The sequence below is a fragment of the Mesoplodon bidens genome (genome assembly GCF_964165515.1).
Source record: "Mesoplodon bidens genome assembly, chromosome: 7".
NCBI lineage: Eukaryota > Metazoa > Chordata > Mammalia > Artiodactyla > Ziphiidae > Mesoplodon > Mesoplodon bidens.
In genome coordinates this window covers 63980025-64000453 of record NC_138164.1, presented here as the reverse complement: position 1 = coordinate 64000453, position 20429 = coordinate 63980025, and the positions used below count along the sequence as shown (strand labels likewise).

At 37.0% G+C, this 20429-nt stretch overlaps 1 protein-coding gene across 1 annotated transcript; it reads right to left on the bottom strand.

The window, feature by feature from the left end:
• Positions 1 to 7880: 7880 nt before the first annotated feature.
• Positions 7881 to 20337, bottom strand: AQP11 (aquaporin 11). Its single transcript, XM_081241116.1, has 3 exons — positions 19485 to 20337; positions 11846 to 11962; positions 7881 to 8290 (listed from the first exon to the last, which is right to left on the bottom strand). The coding sequence occupies exons 1-3, from the start codon at positions 20101 to 20103 to the stop codon at positions 8211 to 8213; spliced, it is 816 nt and encodes a 271-aa protein (XP_081097242.1). The 5' UTR covers positions 20104 to 20337; the 3' UTR covers positions 7881 to 8210.
• Positions 20338 to 20429: the final 92 nt, after the last annotated feature.

Genomic DNA, 20429 nt, shown 5'->3' with positions numbered 1-20429 from the left:
GTCGTCTGATCTAAGTTCTATTGTTTAAAAATGTATTCATTAAAATATCCCAGTGGATTTCTGCCTCCCTCAGGTCACTTTGTCAGATATTGATACTTTTCAGATAGGCTTGTTTAAATGTTTGTTGATTATGTATTTTGAGATCTTGTTGGGATCTTGCCGGTATTGTTAAAGATGAGGGATTATGCACAGATGATCATAGTATACGGCCCTTTATTTTTAGAAGACAAGTGTGATTACTCATTGTTCAGAGAAATTTTAGATATTTAGATAAAATTTTATTTATCTGCAGGATTTCAGATAGAATCACACTATATAGTTAATTGTCATACAAATCATATTTTTAAAGTATTTCTAGAATGGGTGAATCTACATCTGGTACCCATCTTCTGTTGCTAATAGATAGTAATTAAAATCTGAGAAAATCCCTTGTGAGGATTCTAATAGAATTATTGCCATCCCTTGACAAAGAAGCTGAAATTGAAAAATACTTTCACTAGCATCTCGCTCTGTCTGCTCACATCTACGTAAATAAAATCAATATCTAATGTCGGGGACTTAATAACTTCAGATGAGAAATCAGGACAACTTTGGGGAGAGCAGTGAACTTAGAATTGTTTTTAGCACAATTTTAAGAACATAAAATAGAAATACATAACTTGGATGAGAAGGCTAATAAAAGTGTATACAGGCTAATTCTTAGGATTTTATTTTTGGATTATTTTGAAGATTGTATGAATCACTAACAACAGTGTGTAGAAGATGATGCAATAAATGTTATTACCAATAGTAGTTAGTTCTTTCTATAACAGAAAGAAGCAGCTACAAATGTAATGTTAACTCAGCTCTTAGAATACATCTGAGATGCCTGATATTTAAAATTCCACTGAGCAATTAAAACAGATGTGATAAAATTATGCCTTTTCCTCGAAGGACCTTCAGGCCTTCACTGCAGGTCTCTACCCTTGCTCTACAAACAGCTCCGATGTACTTGCTCATCTAGTTTCTAGGCATGTAACAGGTTAGAAAAGGAGAAAAGGGGTGGTTGCCTCAGGCGTATCAATAGCAGCAGTAAACAGCTGACAGAATTATGAAGAAAAGCAAATATGTATTACCCCAAAATATAGCAGTCTAAGCCTTCATAGCGTGTAATGCAAATATGAGAGTAGTGTAGCAATTTATGTTCATAAAAGTATGACCAAAATTATCAGCCTAAATTCTGGTTGTAAATATCCAAATCTGGCTAATTTAAGCAGAAAAAAAAAAAAAGCAAAAGGCTATCTGGTAGCTCAAAAAATGGACATGAAAGCTGAAATAAACCAGGCTCAGAAAAAGGTTAGGAACTAGGATTGGTTTACATAAGATGTTGTGATTCCTCTGGGTGTTAGACTGATTGAATTGCTTCTGTGTCTTTGAGTCACCACAGGGTCCTGGTTGGCACTGTGTGTGTTGCCAGAAGACAGGACTATCTGGCCCTTTCAGCTTCTGTAGTGAGAGGGCACTGCCCCTGCCCAGATTCTCACAGTGGTGGATTATCCCAAATAGAAAGGATGCTTGGATGCTGGCTTGCAAAAATTTACAGCTGTCTACTGCATCCCCAAACCTTAAAAAACAAACAAACAGAGACAACAACAACAAAAACTATAAATTGGGGTTGTATATAATTAAAGTTAAGAAAGGTTTTTATAGAAACTGAGGGACATACTATTGATATTTGTCAAAGCTTAAAGTGCACATGAGAGACCCAGAGACTTCACTTAAAGGAATTTATCTAAAAGATAAATTTGCACATTAGGAAAAGTCATAAGTGCAAGGATATTAATTGCAACTTTATTTGTAAAAGACTGAAAACAACCTCAATGTCTATAGTTAAGCCTGGGTCAATTATTTACAGTACCTCTGTACAATAGAAAACTGTATCCCTTAAAAAAATTGGTTAGAGGGAAGAGATATGGGAACATATGTATATGTATAACTGATTCACTTTGTTATAAAGCAGAAACTAACACACCATTGTAAAGCAATTATACTCCAATAAAGATGTTTAAAAAAAGTGAGATACAATGTACCAATAATGAATAAGCTCCAAGATACATTAGATTAAAAAACAAGACACAGAGATATTTGTATAGAAGAAAAGGGGCTGGAGGTTACAATGGGGATTATATGTATCATGTGCATATACATGATGCATAAGAAAGTTGTTTGGGGGAGAAGTAGGGGACTGGAGTAGGAGGGAGACTTGAGGTTTTTTTCTGTGTTTGTGGGTTGAATTGTGTCCCCTCAAAACGATATGTTGAAGTCGTGACCTCCAGCATCTCAGAATGTGACTTTATTTGGACATAGGGTCTTTACAGAGGTGATCAAGTTAAAGTGAAGTCACTAGGATGGGCCCTAATGTAATATTTACTGGTGTCCTTATCAGAAGGGAGAATTTGGACACAGAGACAGACATGGCAGAGGGAAAGCCATGTGAAGGTGGGGGATTGTAGTGATGCATGTACAAGCAGAGGAATGCCTGAGGCTACCAGAAGCTAGGAGAGAGGTCTGGAACAGATGCTTCCCTAGTGCCTTTAAGAGGGATCATGGCTCTGCTGACACCTTGCTTGGACTTCTGACCTCCAGAACTGTGAGAGAATAAATTTCTGTTATTCTAAACCACCTAATTTATGGTACTTTGTTATGGTGGTACTAGAAAACTAACACATCTCCTGCATGGTCATAATTTTTATCTGAGGAATAGGGATCTGGGCTGTATATCGTAGTTTAGAGTTTCAAAGAATTAAAAAATTTACAATTATTCATTGTTTAAATGCAAAACTCTGCAGGTAAAGGAAAAGTTAGTTATCATTACCTAACTTTACAAATAATTTGTTTTCTGAAATATTTGGGGCATATTTTAAAAGATTAATGTAACCTAGACAATATTATACTTAGTGGAATAAGTCAGAAAAAGACAAATACTACATGATATCGCTTATATGTAGAATCTAAAAATAATACAAATGAATGTATATGCGAAACAGAAACAGACTCACAGATATAGAAAACAAACTTGTGGTTACCAAAGGGGAGAGAGAAGTAAGGGAGGGACAAATTAGGGGTATGAGATTAACAGATGCAAACTACCATGTAAAAAGTAGACAGGCAACAAGAATATATTGTGTAGCACAGGAAATTATAGTCATTATCTTGTAATAACTTATAATGGAGTATAATCTGCAAAAATACTGAGTCACTATGCTAATACACCTGAAAATAATGTAATATTTTAACTCAACTATACTTCAGTTAAAAAAAAAAAAAGACTAATGTAACACATACCCATATACTCACATGCAGCTAAGAAATAAAATTGTACAAATACAGTTGAAGGTTCCTTTGTATTCCCCAGATCCCAGTCCTCTTACTCCTCTTCAGAGGTAACCACCATCCCAGATTTGGTATTGGTCATAACTATGTATGTGTTTGTATTTTTGCTAAATGTGTATGTATGCTATAAACACTATATAGTATTGGGTTGCATGTTTTTTTAACTTTTATTAATTGAATCTTTCTGCTGCTTTTTCTACTTAAGCACTTTATTTAAGATTTAAATTTTTAATTATTTATTTATTTTGGCCGCGTTGGGTACTTTGTTGCTGCGTGCAGGCTTTCTCTAGTTGTGGCAAGCAGAGGCTATTCTTTGTTGCGGTGCACAGGCTTCTCCTTGCGGTGGCTTCTCTTGTTGCAGAGCACGGGCTCTAGGCGTGTGTGCTTCAGTAGTTGTGGCACGTGGACTCAGTAGTTGTGGCTCGCAGGCTCTAGAGCACAGGCTCAGTAGTTGTGGTGCACGGGCTTAGTTGCTCCGTGGCATGTGGGATCCTCCCAGACCAGGGCTCTAATCCATATCCTCTGCATTGGCAGGCAGATTCTTAACCACTGTGCCACCAGGGAAGCCCCACTTATGTAAATCTTAAAGTTTCCTAGACTTTGCTAAACTGTTCTCCAAAACGATTGTAGCTATTTACAGTTCCACCATTAGGGAATAATGCTTCTCTATATCCTCATCAATTTTTGAAATTTCCAGACTCCTGAATTTCTGCCAACCTGATGTATATGAAAGTAGAATTTCATCAGGATTGTAATTTCCATGTTCCTGATTATTAGTGAGATTGAACACCTTCCTGCTTTGTACATTTGACTTTTCCATATTTTTTGCCCAGTTTTAAGTTATTTTTTTCTTACTGATCTGTCCTTTATATATTTTAGATTCCAGTCTCCTAGTCTGTGTCTTGTCTTTTCATTTTGTTTACAGTGTCTTAAAAGCAAGAAGTTGTGGAATCCTGTGTGCTTTTAGAAGCTAGGAATTATTCTTTATGTAGGATGCTTTAAAGTGTGGTTATTCTAGCCCTGGCATTCTAATACAGTTTTGCTACAGTGTGTTTTTAAATAATGTGAACTAGCTCACAAATGACTGCTAAGTAGGGCAGTGATGTCCGTATAACCCAGAAATCACATTGGTTCATGTGCAGTTTTTCCCAACACATTAATATTTTGCACCAACAGTTGCATACAGTTTTGTAATAGTTAAATCGAAGAATATATGCCTTTAAGTCTGAAATAGAGAGCTGTTGCATGATTTGATTGTTTTAATAGGATCACTCTGGTAATAGAAACAGGAAGTTATTGCAATAATCTGGACAGGAGTAAGTAGATGGAGGCTTGACCAAACTATGCTAGTAGGCCATAATGAAAAATATGAAAGCCTACTACCCTAGAAAAACACATGTACACAAGAAGACATGCACAAGAGTGTCTATCACATGCATTGATTTAATGGTAAGTACAAATACTATCAATAGAATGGATAAACTATGCAGTTTGAATTAACTAGAGCTGCATGTATTAACTTGAGTTATATGTTAGACAACCAAGTATAGAGTTACATTTACAGATGGATATGAGTCTGGAGTTCAGGACAGTTGCACAAGCTGGAGACAGAAATTTGGCAGTTATTAGGATATAGTTGCTATAAAGCCACAAGACTGGATAAAATTACCAAGGGAGTAAGTATAAATAGAAAAGAGCTCAGAGGACTGAGCCCTGAGAAACTCTATCATTTAGTTTGGGGAAAGGGGGAAGAATAAGCTGAGAAGGCAATAATTTTCTGGAAGTGAAGTGATTCAGGAGGAGAAAGCAATAAATTATATGAAATGCTGCTGATAGGTAAGAAGTATGAGAACTTGATTTAACAGCAAGGAAGTCATTGATGGCCTTGGCAGGAATTTCAGTGGAATGGTAGAGTTGAAGGGCTGACAAGAATGCTTAAAGAAAAAATGGGAAGAGGAAAACTGAAGAACTTCTTCAGACTCCCACCATCACATCTGCTTAACCAACTCTTCTTGTGCCCATATAGTCTTACCTTTTCTCCTGTTACTATGAATGATCTGTCTGTGCTTCTGGCTAAGGCCAGCCCCTTCAGTTGTGCACTTGCTTCTGTCTTTGCTAGCCAATTAAAAACTGTGGACCTGGGAAATCTCCCCTCCCTTTCCTACATCATTATTTTCTCTACTGCATCATTCCCCTCAGCATGTAAACATGCTGATGTCTTTCCCACCTTAAAAAAGGAAATTCTTTCTTGACCCAGTTTCCCCCACATTTTCTTTGCTTACAGCAAAAGTCTTTGAAAGAACTGTCCTACTGCTATCTCCAGTTTTTCTTCTATTTCATGTTTGGGTGCAGGCATGGAATAAGCAGACAGTTGGATTTAATCAAATTGTGGTTAAGCCATGTGAGTATGATGAGATAAAGGAAGAAGGGAGTTAAGATTCTATGCAAGAGTGTAATTTAAGCTGCTGAAGGAGACGAGAGTAATTGAGAGGGGAGAAAGATGTGAAAACGTGGTGATACCGGTGGACAGAAGTTCCCCATGGGGGTTCAAAGGATCATTGGAGATGAGATAGTAGGGCGAGTGAGCTGGAGAGAGGGGTTAGTGGTTGGGGAATGAGGTATTTGAGATCAGAGAAGAGTTTGAGTTATTGGTAATGACAAGCTCAAGGTTATGACCAAAGTTGTAGTTGAGGCAGAAGAGAAGGGAAAAATTATTGAAGAGCCTTTCAAGTTCAGCCAATGAACTGGGAGGCCAAGATATTGGAAGGATCATCTTTGTAAGTATTGAAATCACCAACAAATATAACTCGAGTAGTGTTGTGGAGAGTGAGAGTGAGACAGGAACTAAATTCCTAAAGTATCAAGAGGGAATTGAGGGGACTGTACAGTAGATAACTGCAATAAGAAGTACCCAGGTAGAAGGTGGCATGGTCTGATGACATGTTTTTAATGGGGGGAGCAGAGAATAGATGAGGAGAAAGGGACCTGTTCCATCTCCAGGCACAGTGGTATCAAGAGGTGTGATAGAGAAAACAGCTAAGCTACCATTTGAGAGGGCTGCAGGGGAAGCCGTGTCATCAGAAGTCACAACCTCTAATTCTGACAAGTGAAGTTTAGAGGGCTGGGTATTTTCACAAATTAATACTCAGTTTTCTTAAACCACAGTCTCATGATAAAGAGACATGAATAAAAAAAATTCCTATAAGAAAAACAGCCATGAAATAATAAGTGAAATTCAGCTTCATGTTTGGAAGACATAGGGAGTGGCAAAGGGACTATTTTAAAGGGACCAGTCATTTTGTGTGCTTGTAATAGCAGAAGTCAGGCCTAATATTGACTGATCTTTTGATTTTTTTCAAGAGAAGCTAGAACTATGGATTTTTGTGTGGTTTAAAAACTTAAAATAACTAGCTTGTTATTTTGTTTTAAATACTGTGCAGGCCAAATAAAACAAGTCAGAGACTGCATTTAGCCATTGTTGCAATTTTATGAACTCTGCTTTTTAAAGTAGAAAATACTACGGTATGTATTCATAAGTTCAAGAGTCAAAGTCCATTACCGTCAAACTGGCTGCCTTGTTGGGTAGCCTGCAGCAGTCTGGTTCAGTCTGCAGGTGTAAAGAGAGTGACTATCACAGGCTGATCACCAAGCAGCACTTAGATCACCTGGCAGTTTATCAGTTGCTTAATTGATTATTACTCAAACAGATCTTATTTCTGCCCCCCCCCTTTTTTTTTGCTTTCAGTTTTAACTCTGATAATGGAATTCCTTTGAAGAGAAACATACTTAACCTTTTATCATCTGAACTTTTAATTAAAAGTAGACATACAATAAAAGAAAGCTTCTAATAGAGGAAAACTTGAAGGTTCTTTAAGCCTAAAAAAAAAACGCTGTTAATTCCTAAACAGATTGTAACATTATAAAGTATTTAGTGTTTCTTTAAAATCTTCAGTTTTCCTTTAGTCTTAATGATGACGGAGAATATTTTTTTGTATTGAAGTAGAAGTTTAAAGATGGTATTTGGCTGTATTTGACCTTGGGCAAAGCAGTAAACCCCCTTCTAGACTTCGTTTCCTTATCTGTAAAATGGAGATTAAAAATACATGCCCTACCTACTTCATAAGGTAGCTGTTCAGTCAGATGAGAATGTGAAAAGCTTACACTTTGTATGAGTGCTTTATTCTACTAAAGAATGACAGTTTGCCTAAAGCTAGTGAGATTGTCTATTTAGAGAAAATATTTTAGATTAGAATATATTTAAAATTCAGGAACTCCCTTGAGTATGAGTAGGTATATAATCTACTTCCAAAAGCAACTTTCCTATTGAAAGATGACACTGCTGATGGTATCACTGTGTGAGGTAGTGGCTGAAAAGTATCCTCTCTCCAGTTTTGTAAGCATGACTGTTTGTACTTTGGTTAAAAATCTTTTTCATTCAGGTGACACATGACACATGATACATGTACTCTTTCTTGGTCCTACCATCACCTTCCCTTCCCTTCCCTTCCCTTCCCTTCCCTTCCCTTCCCTTCTCACCCTGTACTCAATTTCTTTTTCATCAAAATTAATAATTATCACTTGAGATTTATATTTAAAGAGTCTTTTCTAGCAGCATTTAATACACGCTTAAAAGAACAAGTCTTAACTGAAAAACACAGGATACCTCATTTTCACAGTAATTTTTTTTAAGTCCCAGTGATGAGAACTCTAAGGCAGTTTCTTCAAAGGAAGATAACATTGACCAATCCAGTGCAGCCAGTGTGTGAATATTAGGTGATAAAATCTTTATCACATCCATCTTGACTGTCCTGAAACTTAGTCTGAGTCTTTTAGAATAGTTACTCCTTTTTATTAATTGTATGGTTGTTATACAGCCATGGAAGGAAAAAACTGAACATCAAAATCATCAGCAATATACCTGAAAGAAAAATACAGTAAAAACAAAACAATCCCTAAGGAAGTTCATAATCATTCAGTGGTTATAATTTAAGATTATATACAGTTACATACCTAGAGATTTGTAGAGCTATGTTTAAAAGAATTAGCTACATCAGTTCTACATGAAACATGTAGGTATTTTAAAATATAATATTCTCACATTATTTTTCTTCAACCATGAATCCTTAAAAACAGTATGTACTTGGAAAAACCAGTAGGATCTAAACAGTGAATTCAAAGGATAAATAAAATAGATCTGCAGTTCTAGTTCTGGCTTCATTACTGACTTGCTGAGTGAGAAACTCTGGACTTGGGTTTCCATTTTAGTCTCAACAATTAATAGCTTTTAGAACTGTATTAATAAGCAAAGTATCTGAAAGAAAACTTCAGTTGACGTTTTAAATCTTAAATATAAATGTTTTTTAAAAAATCACATATTAGCAAATCTTCATTTTTGAGGTCATGCCAGATAAATCTAAACTAGCATATATATATGTATATATATGTAAAAAATGTGATTTTTTTTTTTTTTTTTTTTTTTTTTTGCGGTATGCGGGCCTCTCCCGTTGCGGAGCACAGGCTCCGGACGTGCAGGCTCAGCGGCCATGGCTCACGGGCCCAGCCGCTCCACGGCATGTGGGATCTTCCCGGACCGGGGCACGAACCCGTGTCCCCTGCATCGGCAGGCGGACTTCAACCACTGCGCCACCAGGGAAGCCCAAAAATGTGATTTTTTTAAAAACATTTTTTAAGATTTTATGTTTCAGTGGGAAATAGGGACAGAGGAGATTTAGGCACAGGACTCAAATCACTGTCTAACAGAGAAGTCTGCAATGATTAATGTTTTTATCTGAAGGTATGTAGGCTTAAAGCTCTAAATCAGTTTAAACTTAGATTAAGAATGTGTTTTTTTCACATGCAGATTTGATAGTTTACTCCTATTTGCTAACAAGAGGAAACCTTAAGTTTTGACTAGCATTTGGATAGCTTAACATAGTTTTGAAAGATGAATCTGATTTGCAACCAAAGGCTTTAGATTTTTTAAAAAGTCAGAAACAGTCTGTTAATCCACAAAATTTGACGTTTTCTTTATAAAGTCAGAGCTAGAAAATAAGACATTACATTTAAAACTTTCTAAAAATGGAGTTGTAGTTTCATAGAAGCAAATAGAATTTGCTTATTTTTATTATATGAAATGTGTAAGCTAGAGAATTAATTCTATATACATTCTTATAGTCACATTTCTAACATTTTATTAATTGGGGAAGATGGCAGGGCCCATTAAAGGAATTATAATTACCTCCGCTATGAAGAGAAACAAGAAAGAACAAGGACCATGTCTTCCAAGAATAGTTTGCTGCCTGTTTGGTCAAGAAGGGAAAGAAGATAGGTATCTTGCGATTACTCTCCTCTGTCGCACTCTGTGGCACTGCCTAGTGTTTGTTTGCTTTGACTCTTCATCTCTTACTTAGCTCTTTGAATGACTCTTGTAAAAATAAAATTTATTTTTCTTATCCTTCTTAGAGTTTAATAGTGACCTTATTTCATTTGAGGCCATTTCTTTTCCCAATGGGAATGTAATTTCAGTGTATGACATAAGTCAGTGGCAAGCCAGAATTCAGTATTCTAAAAATTGCCATTTAGTCACATGTCTTTTATCCACATCTATCGAATTATTTCTATATTGTTTCTCATTCACAAACCTCTTAAAGCAGTATAGGAACATGGCTCTTTAAATGAAAAACTAGAACAGAAATTTTATTTGGGTCTGTTTAGAAAAAGCTAGGAGATCCTTAGGTTAACAAAGGAAGAATCTTTGAATGTATGTTTTCAACAGGCTAATTAGGGCCATATATAATTGCAGAAAAGTTTGATCCCAATTCCATTTTTAACAGATCCCTTGAATAGGAAGCAAAGAAATAAATAAAAGTATATTTGTTTTTCGTTTACGTATTTGGATTGTTTTTTGGATAAGTGGTTCTTTAAAATGTTTTGGTAACGGTAACAAGTAATGTTCTCTTCCTGTTTGCACCACACTATCATGAAGAGAATATAGTCTGTTTTCCTACCCTACTACTCTCCGGTCTGTGTATTTGCTAAAGGGGCAGAAGTGATTGCTCCTTTTTTTTTTAATCTGTCATGAGACTTTTTTCTAGTATGTTCTTCCAGGAAGAAGTTGTCAAGTGATTTAGGCTAGAAAATGTGTTTAATGAAAAAAAAGTCATGGTCTTTTTACAGAGAATGGCAATGATTTCTGTTTCTTTTTTCTTTTAAAATTCTTTTGGAAAGGCCTACTTTTTAGTTTTTTTTCAAGTAGTGAATGACATAATTCCTTAGTATCATGGGCCTACTGTTAAAATTGTAGTTGGAGCACATTAACAAATATATAATGTTAATAATATATGTTCATTTCAAATAAGACATTAAGAGAATTTTTCCATATAAAAACTTCAGTAGACTGGTCCAATTAGTGACCTTTTTAACTTCTTCATGAACTTCAGTGACCTTTTTTACTTCTTAAAAATTAACAGAGAAAATTTAAAGAACTTATTGGAAAATACTAGTAATCAATAGATGAGAAAAAGCTACCATTATTAGCATTTTAAAATACAGGTTTTCTCTGATATTCTTCATGTTTAGGCCTATAGATATTGCTGAGCATAATAGATACTAAACGTGAGGAAAATTCCTAAATGAAACGAATGGAAGGTGAAGGGAAGGAGTGAAGTATGATGGCTATTGAAACCGTTATGCCTATGTTCTCTCCTATAAGTACCCTCCTCCCCACCCCCCATTTTTTTTAAAGAAATGAGCAAGAAGAAACAAAATGCAAACTGGATAGAAAGAAGGATGAACTAACAGAAGGCCAGCTATCCTCATATTCATTTATAGTTATGAATTATAGTCAGGCTTAAAACAGATGACTAAACAAAATCAAGAAATGCTGATAACTTACATAAGGAAATGCATATCATGATTACAGTTATTTTATAACTTTTTAATGTTATTTGACCTACCTGAAAGAGTTTTATATATCTGATCCAGAGATAACAGGAATGCAACTTGTGGAAAATTTTTAAACTACATTTATTATAGTTCTGCATTGTTTCATGAGATGCCCTTCTGTAAAATGAGTCAAATGAACTAAATAGTATTTTATTTGGAGCTCACAAACTTGAAAAAAACAAATTCCTTTAGCAAAAAAAAAGATTATTTTTTAATGGAAGTAATTACTCCTCACTTTTTTGCACGCATATCTGAGGGCTTCTTAAATTAAAAAAAAAAAAAAAAAAAAAAGTGCTATCAGACCTCAAACTGACTATCCTTAACTAGGTAATTTGTTTCTTTGAAGATAAAAGCAGTTTTAAAGGATACTGCACAAAATAAAATGTTACTTCAGGCATAACATTTACTACCTTTTTTCTTTTCTGTCTGTTCCTACTCTGGCTTTGGAAGTTGACATGTTACAGTGACATTCCATATCATATTTAACATATTCTAATCTTTTAATCATATTAAATAAAAATATGCTTACCTAAAGAAGGAGCCAGCCAATATACTATAAAAAATTGAAGGAATGCTTCATCAAAACACTTGAAATGTAGTGAAAGTGCCAAAGCTGGATTAAATACAGCTCCTGTTAGACTTCCTCCTGTAATACATTTTAAACAGAATGATACCAAACCATATATCTTACATTTTCTTGCAACTAGAAATACAGGGATTACTAAATGTAACTATTTCATTTTAGGTATTTAAGTATTCTTATTCTGTAATCTTCCTTTGCAGAATTACCTGGCATAGAGAATAAAAATAGATTATAGATTATAATATGCCAGGTGCAAAAAAGCGGGGGTGGGGGGACAAAGAACATTAAGAATTTTAATCCAATGCTTTTCCTATAGTATATTATAAAATGCACATTGAAAGTTAACCTGCTGTGTTATTGTTCCTACAGTTTTATAAAACAGGAGATTTGACTGCCCTTCTTAACATTCATCAACTTAAATGAATGAATAAAAATAAAACGAAAGTACATTTAAAATGGGTGTATAATACCCCAGGATCCTCTTGAGCAGAAGTACCTTTGCTTTGAAAACAAAAAATAAAATGGACCAAAGCATTATCATTGACTCCATTTTTACTTGGCAGCAGAGCCCTGAAGAAGTGACTGTGAATGGTGTGTGAATTATATCTCAATAAAGTGGTTACAAAATTTTTAAAAATAAAAAAAAGTAGTCGTGAAAGATAAGCACAAATTCTAACTGTTGACTACTTTTCAGGATTCATGGTCCAGCTCTGCACACAGGGTCTCTCTCTGAGATGGGGCCCAGGAGCTTTTAGTTCTGGCTACACAGCAAGTAAGGAAAGGCAAAAGAGGTTGGACTGCCTGTCCAGTGGTACTCACCAGGACTGTGGCTCAGCTTTTCAAAACATACTCTAATTGTATCTCTGAGATAGAGACATTTCTGGTGGTGGTTCCATGTGGAAGCTTGGGCACACTTGTCTGCCTCTGACTCAGCCACAGCTACAGATCCGGAGATCTTCACAAATTTTACATGGACATATGCCACTATAGCATGTTAATTGTCTTTATAAAATGCAGTGAAGTAAAATTGGAAATTAAGAGACCCTTTCATAAGATTTCACTAATGAGATTTCACTCCTGATAGGCTGAAAACATTGAAGCTGTGTCGAGGTAAAGATGTTGACACTGAACTGAGTTCACTCCATGGCTAAGAGTCCTTTTTAGCATACGAGCCTCACAGCATGATTCATATTCATGCCTCAGCAATTATAAATGACATCACATCATGGACCTTCAGGACCACTCTTAAATAGTCAAATCCTGGAATGTTAAACCTGTAACTGCCAAGGGCCAACAGAATTGTTTGGTTGGCATGTGGTCATTTCAGCTTAATTCCACAAAAAATTATTGAGTTCTTATGTTCTAGACACCATGGACAAAAAGATAAGGATTCACACAGATCTTTATAATAAAATATAATGTAATATGTGGGGTGATAATATAAGTGACCTGTGATTTTTTTTTCGGCATTTATCAATAAAAATAGACTGAATCATTGCCCTCATAATTAGTTTGCTTCAGTTTTCCCATTAGATCTTTGGTATCTCCATTAGGTCTAAGAACACTGTCAGTTTTATACCATTCTAAACTCCAGCTACTTCACACTTATCTTCTAACCCTTACATCACCAATTCTGCTCAGTATGACTTGGTAGAAGCTGCTCCTCCTACCCAGAGGTACAGTCTATTCCCCTGTCTTGGATATGGATTGGCTTTGCAACTTGCACTGACAAATAGAATGCAGCAGAAGTGATGCTATATGAATTCTGAATGTGAGAAGCAACACTGAGTGAATTCTAGGTTCAGGTCTCAATAAAGCCATCGTCGGTTTCCACTTTTTACTCTCTTGGAACAATGCCCTGACCATTTAAGTGAGCTGGTCTAGGCTGCTGGAGGATGAGAGGCCACAGGGAAGAAAACTGAGGCATCTTAGATGGCTGTTGGTACCAACTGCTGGACGAGTGAAGCACCTTGGCTCTTCCAGACATACCAACTGTCCAGCAGCTATATGATCTCAGGAATTTCCTGTCTAATCCACAGAGTCATGAAAAATAATAAATTACTGTTATTTTAAGGATAAGTTAACTGATTCAGAAATCCATTGTGTCAACAAAAGGCCCAAAATGTGGCATTGGCTTTGATGTTTTAGACTGGGTAATTCTTTGTTGGGAGTTGTCCTTTGCATTGTAGGATTTGTAGCAGCATTCCTAGCCTTTACCCACTAGATGCCAGTTGCACATCCATCTCCCACCTTGTAACAACCAAAAATGTCTCCAGACATTGCCAGTAGTCCTCTGGGGGGGCGGGGGGCAAAAATGTCCCATTGAAAACCACTGTCCTAGAGAACTACTGGTACTTGTATACTAGTAGACACACATAAGGTTGTTTATTTATAGTAGCAATGAACTGGGAAAAACCTAAATGTCCATTCAGAAGAAGGTAGCTAAATATACAACTTTGTTATTAATTTGGAATACCATTCAGTACTGAAATAACAAGCGAAATCTCTTTACTAATATAGATCTCCAAGGTAATATTGAACCACACCACTAAAAAAAGCAAACTGCAGAAAGTTGATACCTTTCATGTTAACAAGAACACATAATAGTTTCTATAGGGTCCTATCAATATGTATGATAAATGCACATAAGAATTTGGAAGGACACACATGCACGCACAGAGGACTACACTGGTGAGAAGAGTAGGCAGGGAAGGAGAGGGGACAGGCATGAAGGATGGCAATCAAAAGTCTCATTGGTAATATTTCCATTTTTTACAAAAATAACACGTATTATGTAATTAAATGTGAATTATTTAAAAAGTAAGAATCATCCATCAGGCACAGAACTTACAGAAAATGGCTTTGAAAAATAAGTTACTATTTATTGATGTCTGGAGGGGAGAAGCCATAACATGTTGAAGAAGAGGTATCAACAGGGAGATCCAGCTGGCTGAATGCCAAGAGTTTTAGAAGACAGTATGGTGAAATTACCACAAAGACTGAGTCCCAAATCTGGTAACTATAGGCACTAATGTTTCTCAGTACTCCTAAAGGGAATCAAATTCTCTGTGACAGAATGACACTAGTTAAAATCATGTAAGACTCGTGTAAAAGCTAGAATGTCAATTAACTAATTTATAATGGAAGCTAGGCCTTTCCAGTGACCAGAATATTTGTGCCAGTTACTTTGGGAAGAACTTGGAATACATTATTCTTCATCATAGTCTGAAGAGAGAGTATTATTCTCCATTTTAAAGATGAGGAAACTGAGACCTAAATTAAGTTCTCTCTCCTACGGACACAGTCCAACTCCAAGGCTGTGTGCTTAACCACTATATTATACTGGCATGATAAAAAAAAAGTTTTGGACCTTCGTTTGAAGCCGTTTTTCATTTGTAAATTGGCACCTATTTCATATGGTTATTGTATTAAAAATGAACATATGTAAAGGACTTAATTCCCTTCTCCTTTGACAAATAATCTTACTCAAATTCTTCGTGACTTAGAAGGATACAAAAACCTCCTGAATGGAGTAATGAAATGAAGTAAAAATGCAGTTACTTCAAACAATATATTAGGCTTATTTTGAAAGCTCTTAGACATAAAATATGGAATACCCAGATATGTATTACTTCTTTCCATTTTTAAGTGAATAGAGTATTTGCTAATTCATTCATTCACTCATTCTAAAAATAATGAGTATTTATTTGTAACAGGCGACACCATGCTAAGTCCTGGTTATAACTTATGATGAATAAAACAATTTTAGTCTCTGTACTCATAATGCTTACTGTCTGGTGGAGGAAGACAGGCATTACATCAGAAAACAAGTATATAGTCTAAAAATTCTACAAAGGAAATGAACAGGATACAGTAATAAAGACAGCCTATTTGGATATGTAAAATAACAGATTTTTTCCCCAATATGTAATTAATTTAAAAATGAATGCAGTTCTCTCTTACCCTGGTTATTGAACCGAATTCTCCCAAAACCTAAATTAAGGAAGATTTGCTTGAAATTTGCATTAATAATTTTATAGCTTTAATATGTTAATAAATCACACAGTTTTTTTTACTTTATTTGGGAAGTCAATAAATACATGATAAGTGGTAATGACATCAGTGGCCTCCATCTGCACATCAAAGTGCAGGGTGCTAAATCAATAAATACACAATCAGACGCTTGATCATTGGCTATCCAAGGAGCCTGTGGCTATGCTGCTGGACAGTCATGTTCTGTAATCTTAAATTATCAGTTCTTTTGATGTGAACTGTATTAGTGTCCTCAAAATGCAAGTGATTAAAGAAATATCCCAACATGCAACTTAGCCAAACCAGTACTAATAGTATCTTAGAAGTTAAAAAAAAAGAAAGACATATCAAAGTAACTTGTAACGATGCCAGATTTAGCAGATGCTTCCCCTGACTTTCCTTCCCTATCCATTCTTAACTCCTTCCTACAAAAGCCTCACCTCTGCCTGTAAGACACACACTCAGCTAGTTCCCAAACAGTTCACTCTATTTAGAATAACTGATCTAAAGTTATGACTTATATCCATAGAAAAAATGGGGAGTGACATGGCTTAGTGCAGCACTTCCCAAAGTATGTTCTCTTCTGCTACACACTCCTAGACAAAAGGATTCCATAAGTTTGAAAAACTGTGTTCCACATGCTCCTCTTGTTGGAGTTTCACAATAAACAGTAGCATAGTAAAGGCTCTGTGAAGTCTTAAATTAGAAAATCTGTTTAATCCAGTGTTTGCCAAATTTATTTGGCAACAGAATCCTTCTGTAACTTAAATTTTTTTAAGTTATGCTAAAATATACATAACATAAAATATGCCATTTTGACCATTTAAAAGTGTATATTCATGGCATTAGTTACAGTCATCCATCACCCCAAACACCCCAAACTTTTCCATCACCCCAAACAGAAACTCTGTACCCATTAAACAAAAAGTCCCTATTCCTCCCTGCTACCCAGCCCATGGTAACCTCTATTCTACTTTCTGACTCTATGAATTTGCCTATTCTGAATATTTCATATAAGTGGAGTCATATAACATTTGTCCCTTTGTCTCTGGCTTATTTTGCTTAGCATAATGTCTTCAAGGTTCATTCCTATCGTAGTATGTATCAGAACTTCATTCCTTTTCATGGCTGAACAATATTCAATTGTATGTATATATTTTTGTTACTTTTGAGGAATATGCTGTAGAAATGCTGATAATGAAATGAGTATAAGCCTTAGTGTCAGTTTAAACCATGGTTCCAGCACATTCAAGCTGTGTGAGCTTGGACAGGTCATTTCACTTTTCTGAGCCTCACTTACATAAAAATGGGAATAATGTATTCATCAGTGGGTTGCTGTAAGGATTAACTAGGATAACTCATAAATTTCCTACATGCTTGGCATGTTGCCCAATGAATATTCTTATCTCCCTTATATTGGCAGAAAAGGAAGATTGTAATAGGGTATCAATTTCTGTAACAGTAGTGAATAATTGTAGGTTCTGTCCCTGCAAACAGTCTCCAGCACTGCCCAGTATTGTACCCACTAGCCACATATGGCTATTGAGTACTTGAAATGTGGCTATAGCAACTGAAGAAGTAAATATTTAATTTTAGTTGATTTATACCTAAATAACCATATGTGACTAGTGGCTACTGAAATGGCCAGCAAAGTCTAGACTGGAGCAGTGGTTCATATTGGGATCACCTGGGAAAATTTAAAATCTACTATTGCCTAGGCCCCTTCCCACAGCAATTAAATCTTAATCTTGGCACTCAGATATAAGTATGTTTAAAACACTCCCTAGGTGATTGTAACGCAGAGAGAATGTTGAGAACCACTGCTGTAGTGATCCCTTCACTCTCTCCTCCTCCCCTACCAATTATCCTCATTTCAGCAATGTCAATAATGTGGGGGGAAGAAAAAGAGCAGTGTTTTTGGACACCTTGAATTGTTATTTTATGGGTTCTTTCTAATAACTCTCCTTATAGTTATGTATAATTTCAATTATTGTTTCTCTTCTCTCAAAATCTTTGTCACTTATAAAACAGGTATTGGCTAATATATACAGTATTATTATGAAATCATAAATATGTATTAAAAGTACAAAAATAGGAAGAATACCAATTTAAGGATAATCAAGAGAGGGAGGAGGAACTGTGTATAACACTTTATTAACTTAAAACATCTTTTTTTTTGCGGGCCTCTCACTGTTGTGGCCTATCCCATTGCGGAGCTCCAGACGCGCAGGCTCAGCGGCCATGGCTCATGGGCCCAGCCGCTCCACGGCATGTGGGATCTTCCCGGAACGGGGCACGAACCCGTGTTCCCTGCATCGGCAGGCAGACTCTCAACCACTGCGCCACCAGGGAAGCTCCTTAAAACATCTTCTAAATGTTTACCACTTCGAATTATATAAGTACAGAGCTAAATTGTGGCATAACTTTTTTCAAGGGATGTTTCTGCTTTAGCCCAAACCTAAAACTTTAATAAGCAACTACTCACCAACCCCTCAAATATGCATAAATCCTTCCTTCTCTCCTATACCATTTATTTCCATCTGCCTCTACAAAAAAAAAAAAAAAATGGTACTAGATCTAAAGAAGTTGAAATGGATTGGAAATTCTTTCATTTCTACCTAGGAAGTTGAGCATATGTTTAAAAGTCCTTATCTTGAGGTTTGCATCTCCTCATAGTTTCCCTTTCAGTGGGCAGAAGACTGACTCTTACTACTAATTCCTTTTATTAGATTCCTGCCTCCAAAACATTTTAGAATTCAGATATAGTCCTAATGAAATATTTTGTTGTGATCATTTAAAATAACACACTTCATCATCAAACTTTTGTTTTTTGGATTTTCTTGTCCCATTTGGAATATTCAGATTATCCACTAAATCTGAGATCTGTCAAGGTAAACAAATGGTTTACGAGAAATCAACAGATTCTCAAGAATTATTAGTTTTTAAAAAGCATCTTTGATTTCAAGCACGTTTTGATTTTAAAACACATCTTTCTTGAAAGGCATTAAAAATTCACTTATAACTGAAGATGAATTATTAAGGAGATAAGAAATGATTTTAAGTAATTTTGTAGAAAAAGAACTAAGAAATAGAACTACAGAACTTCTACTTCCCACTCTTACTACTAACCAATCAGGTAGCTTGTGCTTTAAAGGAAGGAACTTTTGACACCCAGGATCATGTTTCAGTGAGAGTCTCAGAAAGGATCTATACCAAGTTGGCAAGAGGTAGCTGATGTTATCTTTCCTTTCTACCATTACAACAATCCCTTTGTAGGATATTTGAACCCTTGGCAATATCTCACATGATCTCAGTTTCAGCACAGAAGTGGCTTTCTCTGGGTGTTAAAAAAAAAAAAAAACAAACACTGAATGGAGGATCAATATTTCGACCCTATCGGTAAAGAATGAGCTGCAAAATGATTAGAATTACGGAGATACCAATATTGACATCACAGAGGCATTAATGGTTTAAAATGTATCTTGGCAAAGAACTTAGAGCCTCATGTCATAGAAGCTCCGGACATGCCAAGTGTTTTGTGGGAATAACAAACCTGCATAGACCAAAAAGGTGATGAGTGCTGAGAGCAGGTGGATACGAAGCTTGGTTCGGACCTCCTGGAAGTGCAGCAAAGCGCTGTGGAAGATAAAGGAGGAGACGGCCTCTATGATGACCGCTTTGGGCAAGTCCACTTGGATGGGATTCCTGCAAGCGAAGCTCCTCTCGCTGACGTGATACTTGGTCAGTCCCAGGCTCCACAGGGCGCCCATGCAGTACCTGCTGCACAGGGCACCAATCAGCTGAGCTAACAGCCTCATCGCACCCGTCTCAGCGGACATTCCCCCCAGCATCATCTGCATCATCACGCCGCACGGGTTGCTGGAGGTGCCCACCAGAGTCAGGCCATGCACCAACGAGAAGAAGTAGGTTAGCGTCAGCGGCCAGGTTGGGTGCAGGGGTTCCTGCTCGCTCAGCAGTTGCAGCTCATGGGTGCAGAAGCAGAGCTGGAACGTGGCCAGAAACTCCAAGACGAAGGCGTGGGCAGTGGGCCTGTTCAGCTGCTGCCGGGTGACCACGCGGGCCAGCCCCATGAACAGCACGATCGACAGCATCAGCCCCAGCGAGGTACAGGTGTCCTGCATCTCGGGCCAGAGCCCCCACAGCGCCGTCATGTCTCTCTCAACACCAGACTGGGACGCCTGCTCTGGCTCGGCAGGAGGCGGTCTATGGGCCGGAGTCCTAAGTCCTCAGCTCCGCCCCCTCACGCCCCTCGGGGCGGGCCGACTCTAGGCTTGCTGGAGGCACCGGGGGCGCTAGGCGGAAGGGCTCCTCCCCTCCGTGGCTCTGAGCTAGGGTGTTGTTACCAGAGCCTGGGAGGAGGGGCGACGAGGACAGCTCTGCGAGGGCACCGGCTGAGGGGCCAACGGTCAGCAGGAGCCGGACACGCACATGCCTTCGCCGCTTCCCTCAGGGACTGAAAGCAGGCGCGGATGGGGCA

Bases quoted from the DNA above. Each gene is read 5' to 3' on its own strand.
- AQP11 (XM_081241116.1), bottom strand. From the start codon at position 20,103: ATGACGGCGCTGTGGGGGCTCTGGCCCGAGATGCAGGACACCTGTACC. The intron at 11,963-19,484 runs GTTTGTTATTCC...AATGTATTACAG, and splicing joins CACCTTTTTGGTCTATGCAG to GAGGAAGTCTAACAGGAGCT. The intron at 8,291-11,845 runs GTAAGCATATTT...TTTTTCTTTCAG, and splicing joins TTGGCTGGCTCCTTCTTTAG to GTATATTGCTGATGATTTTG.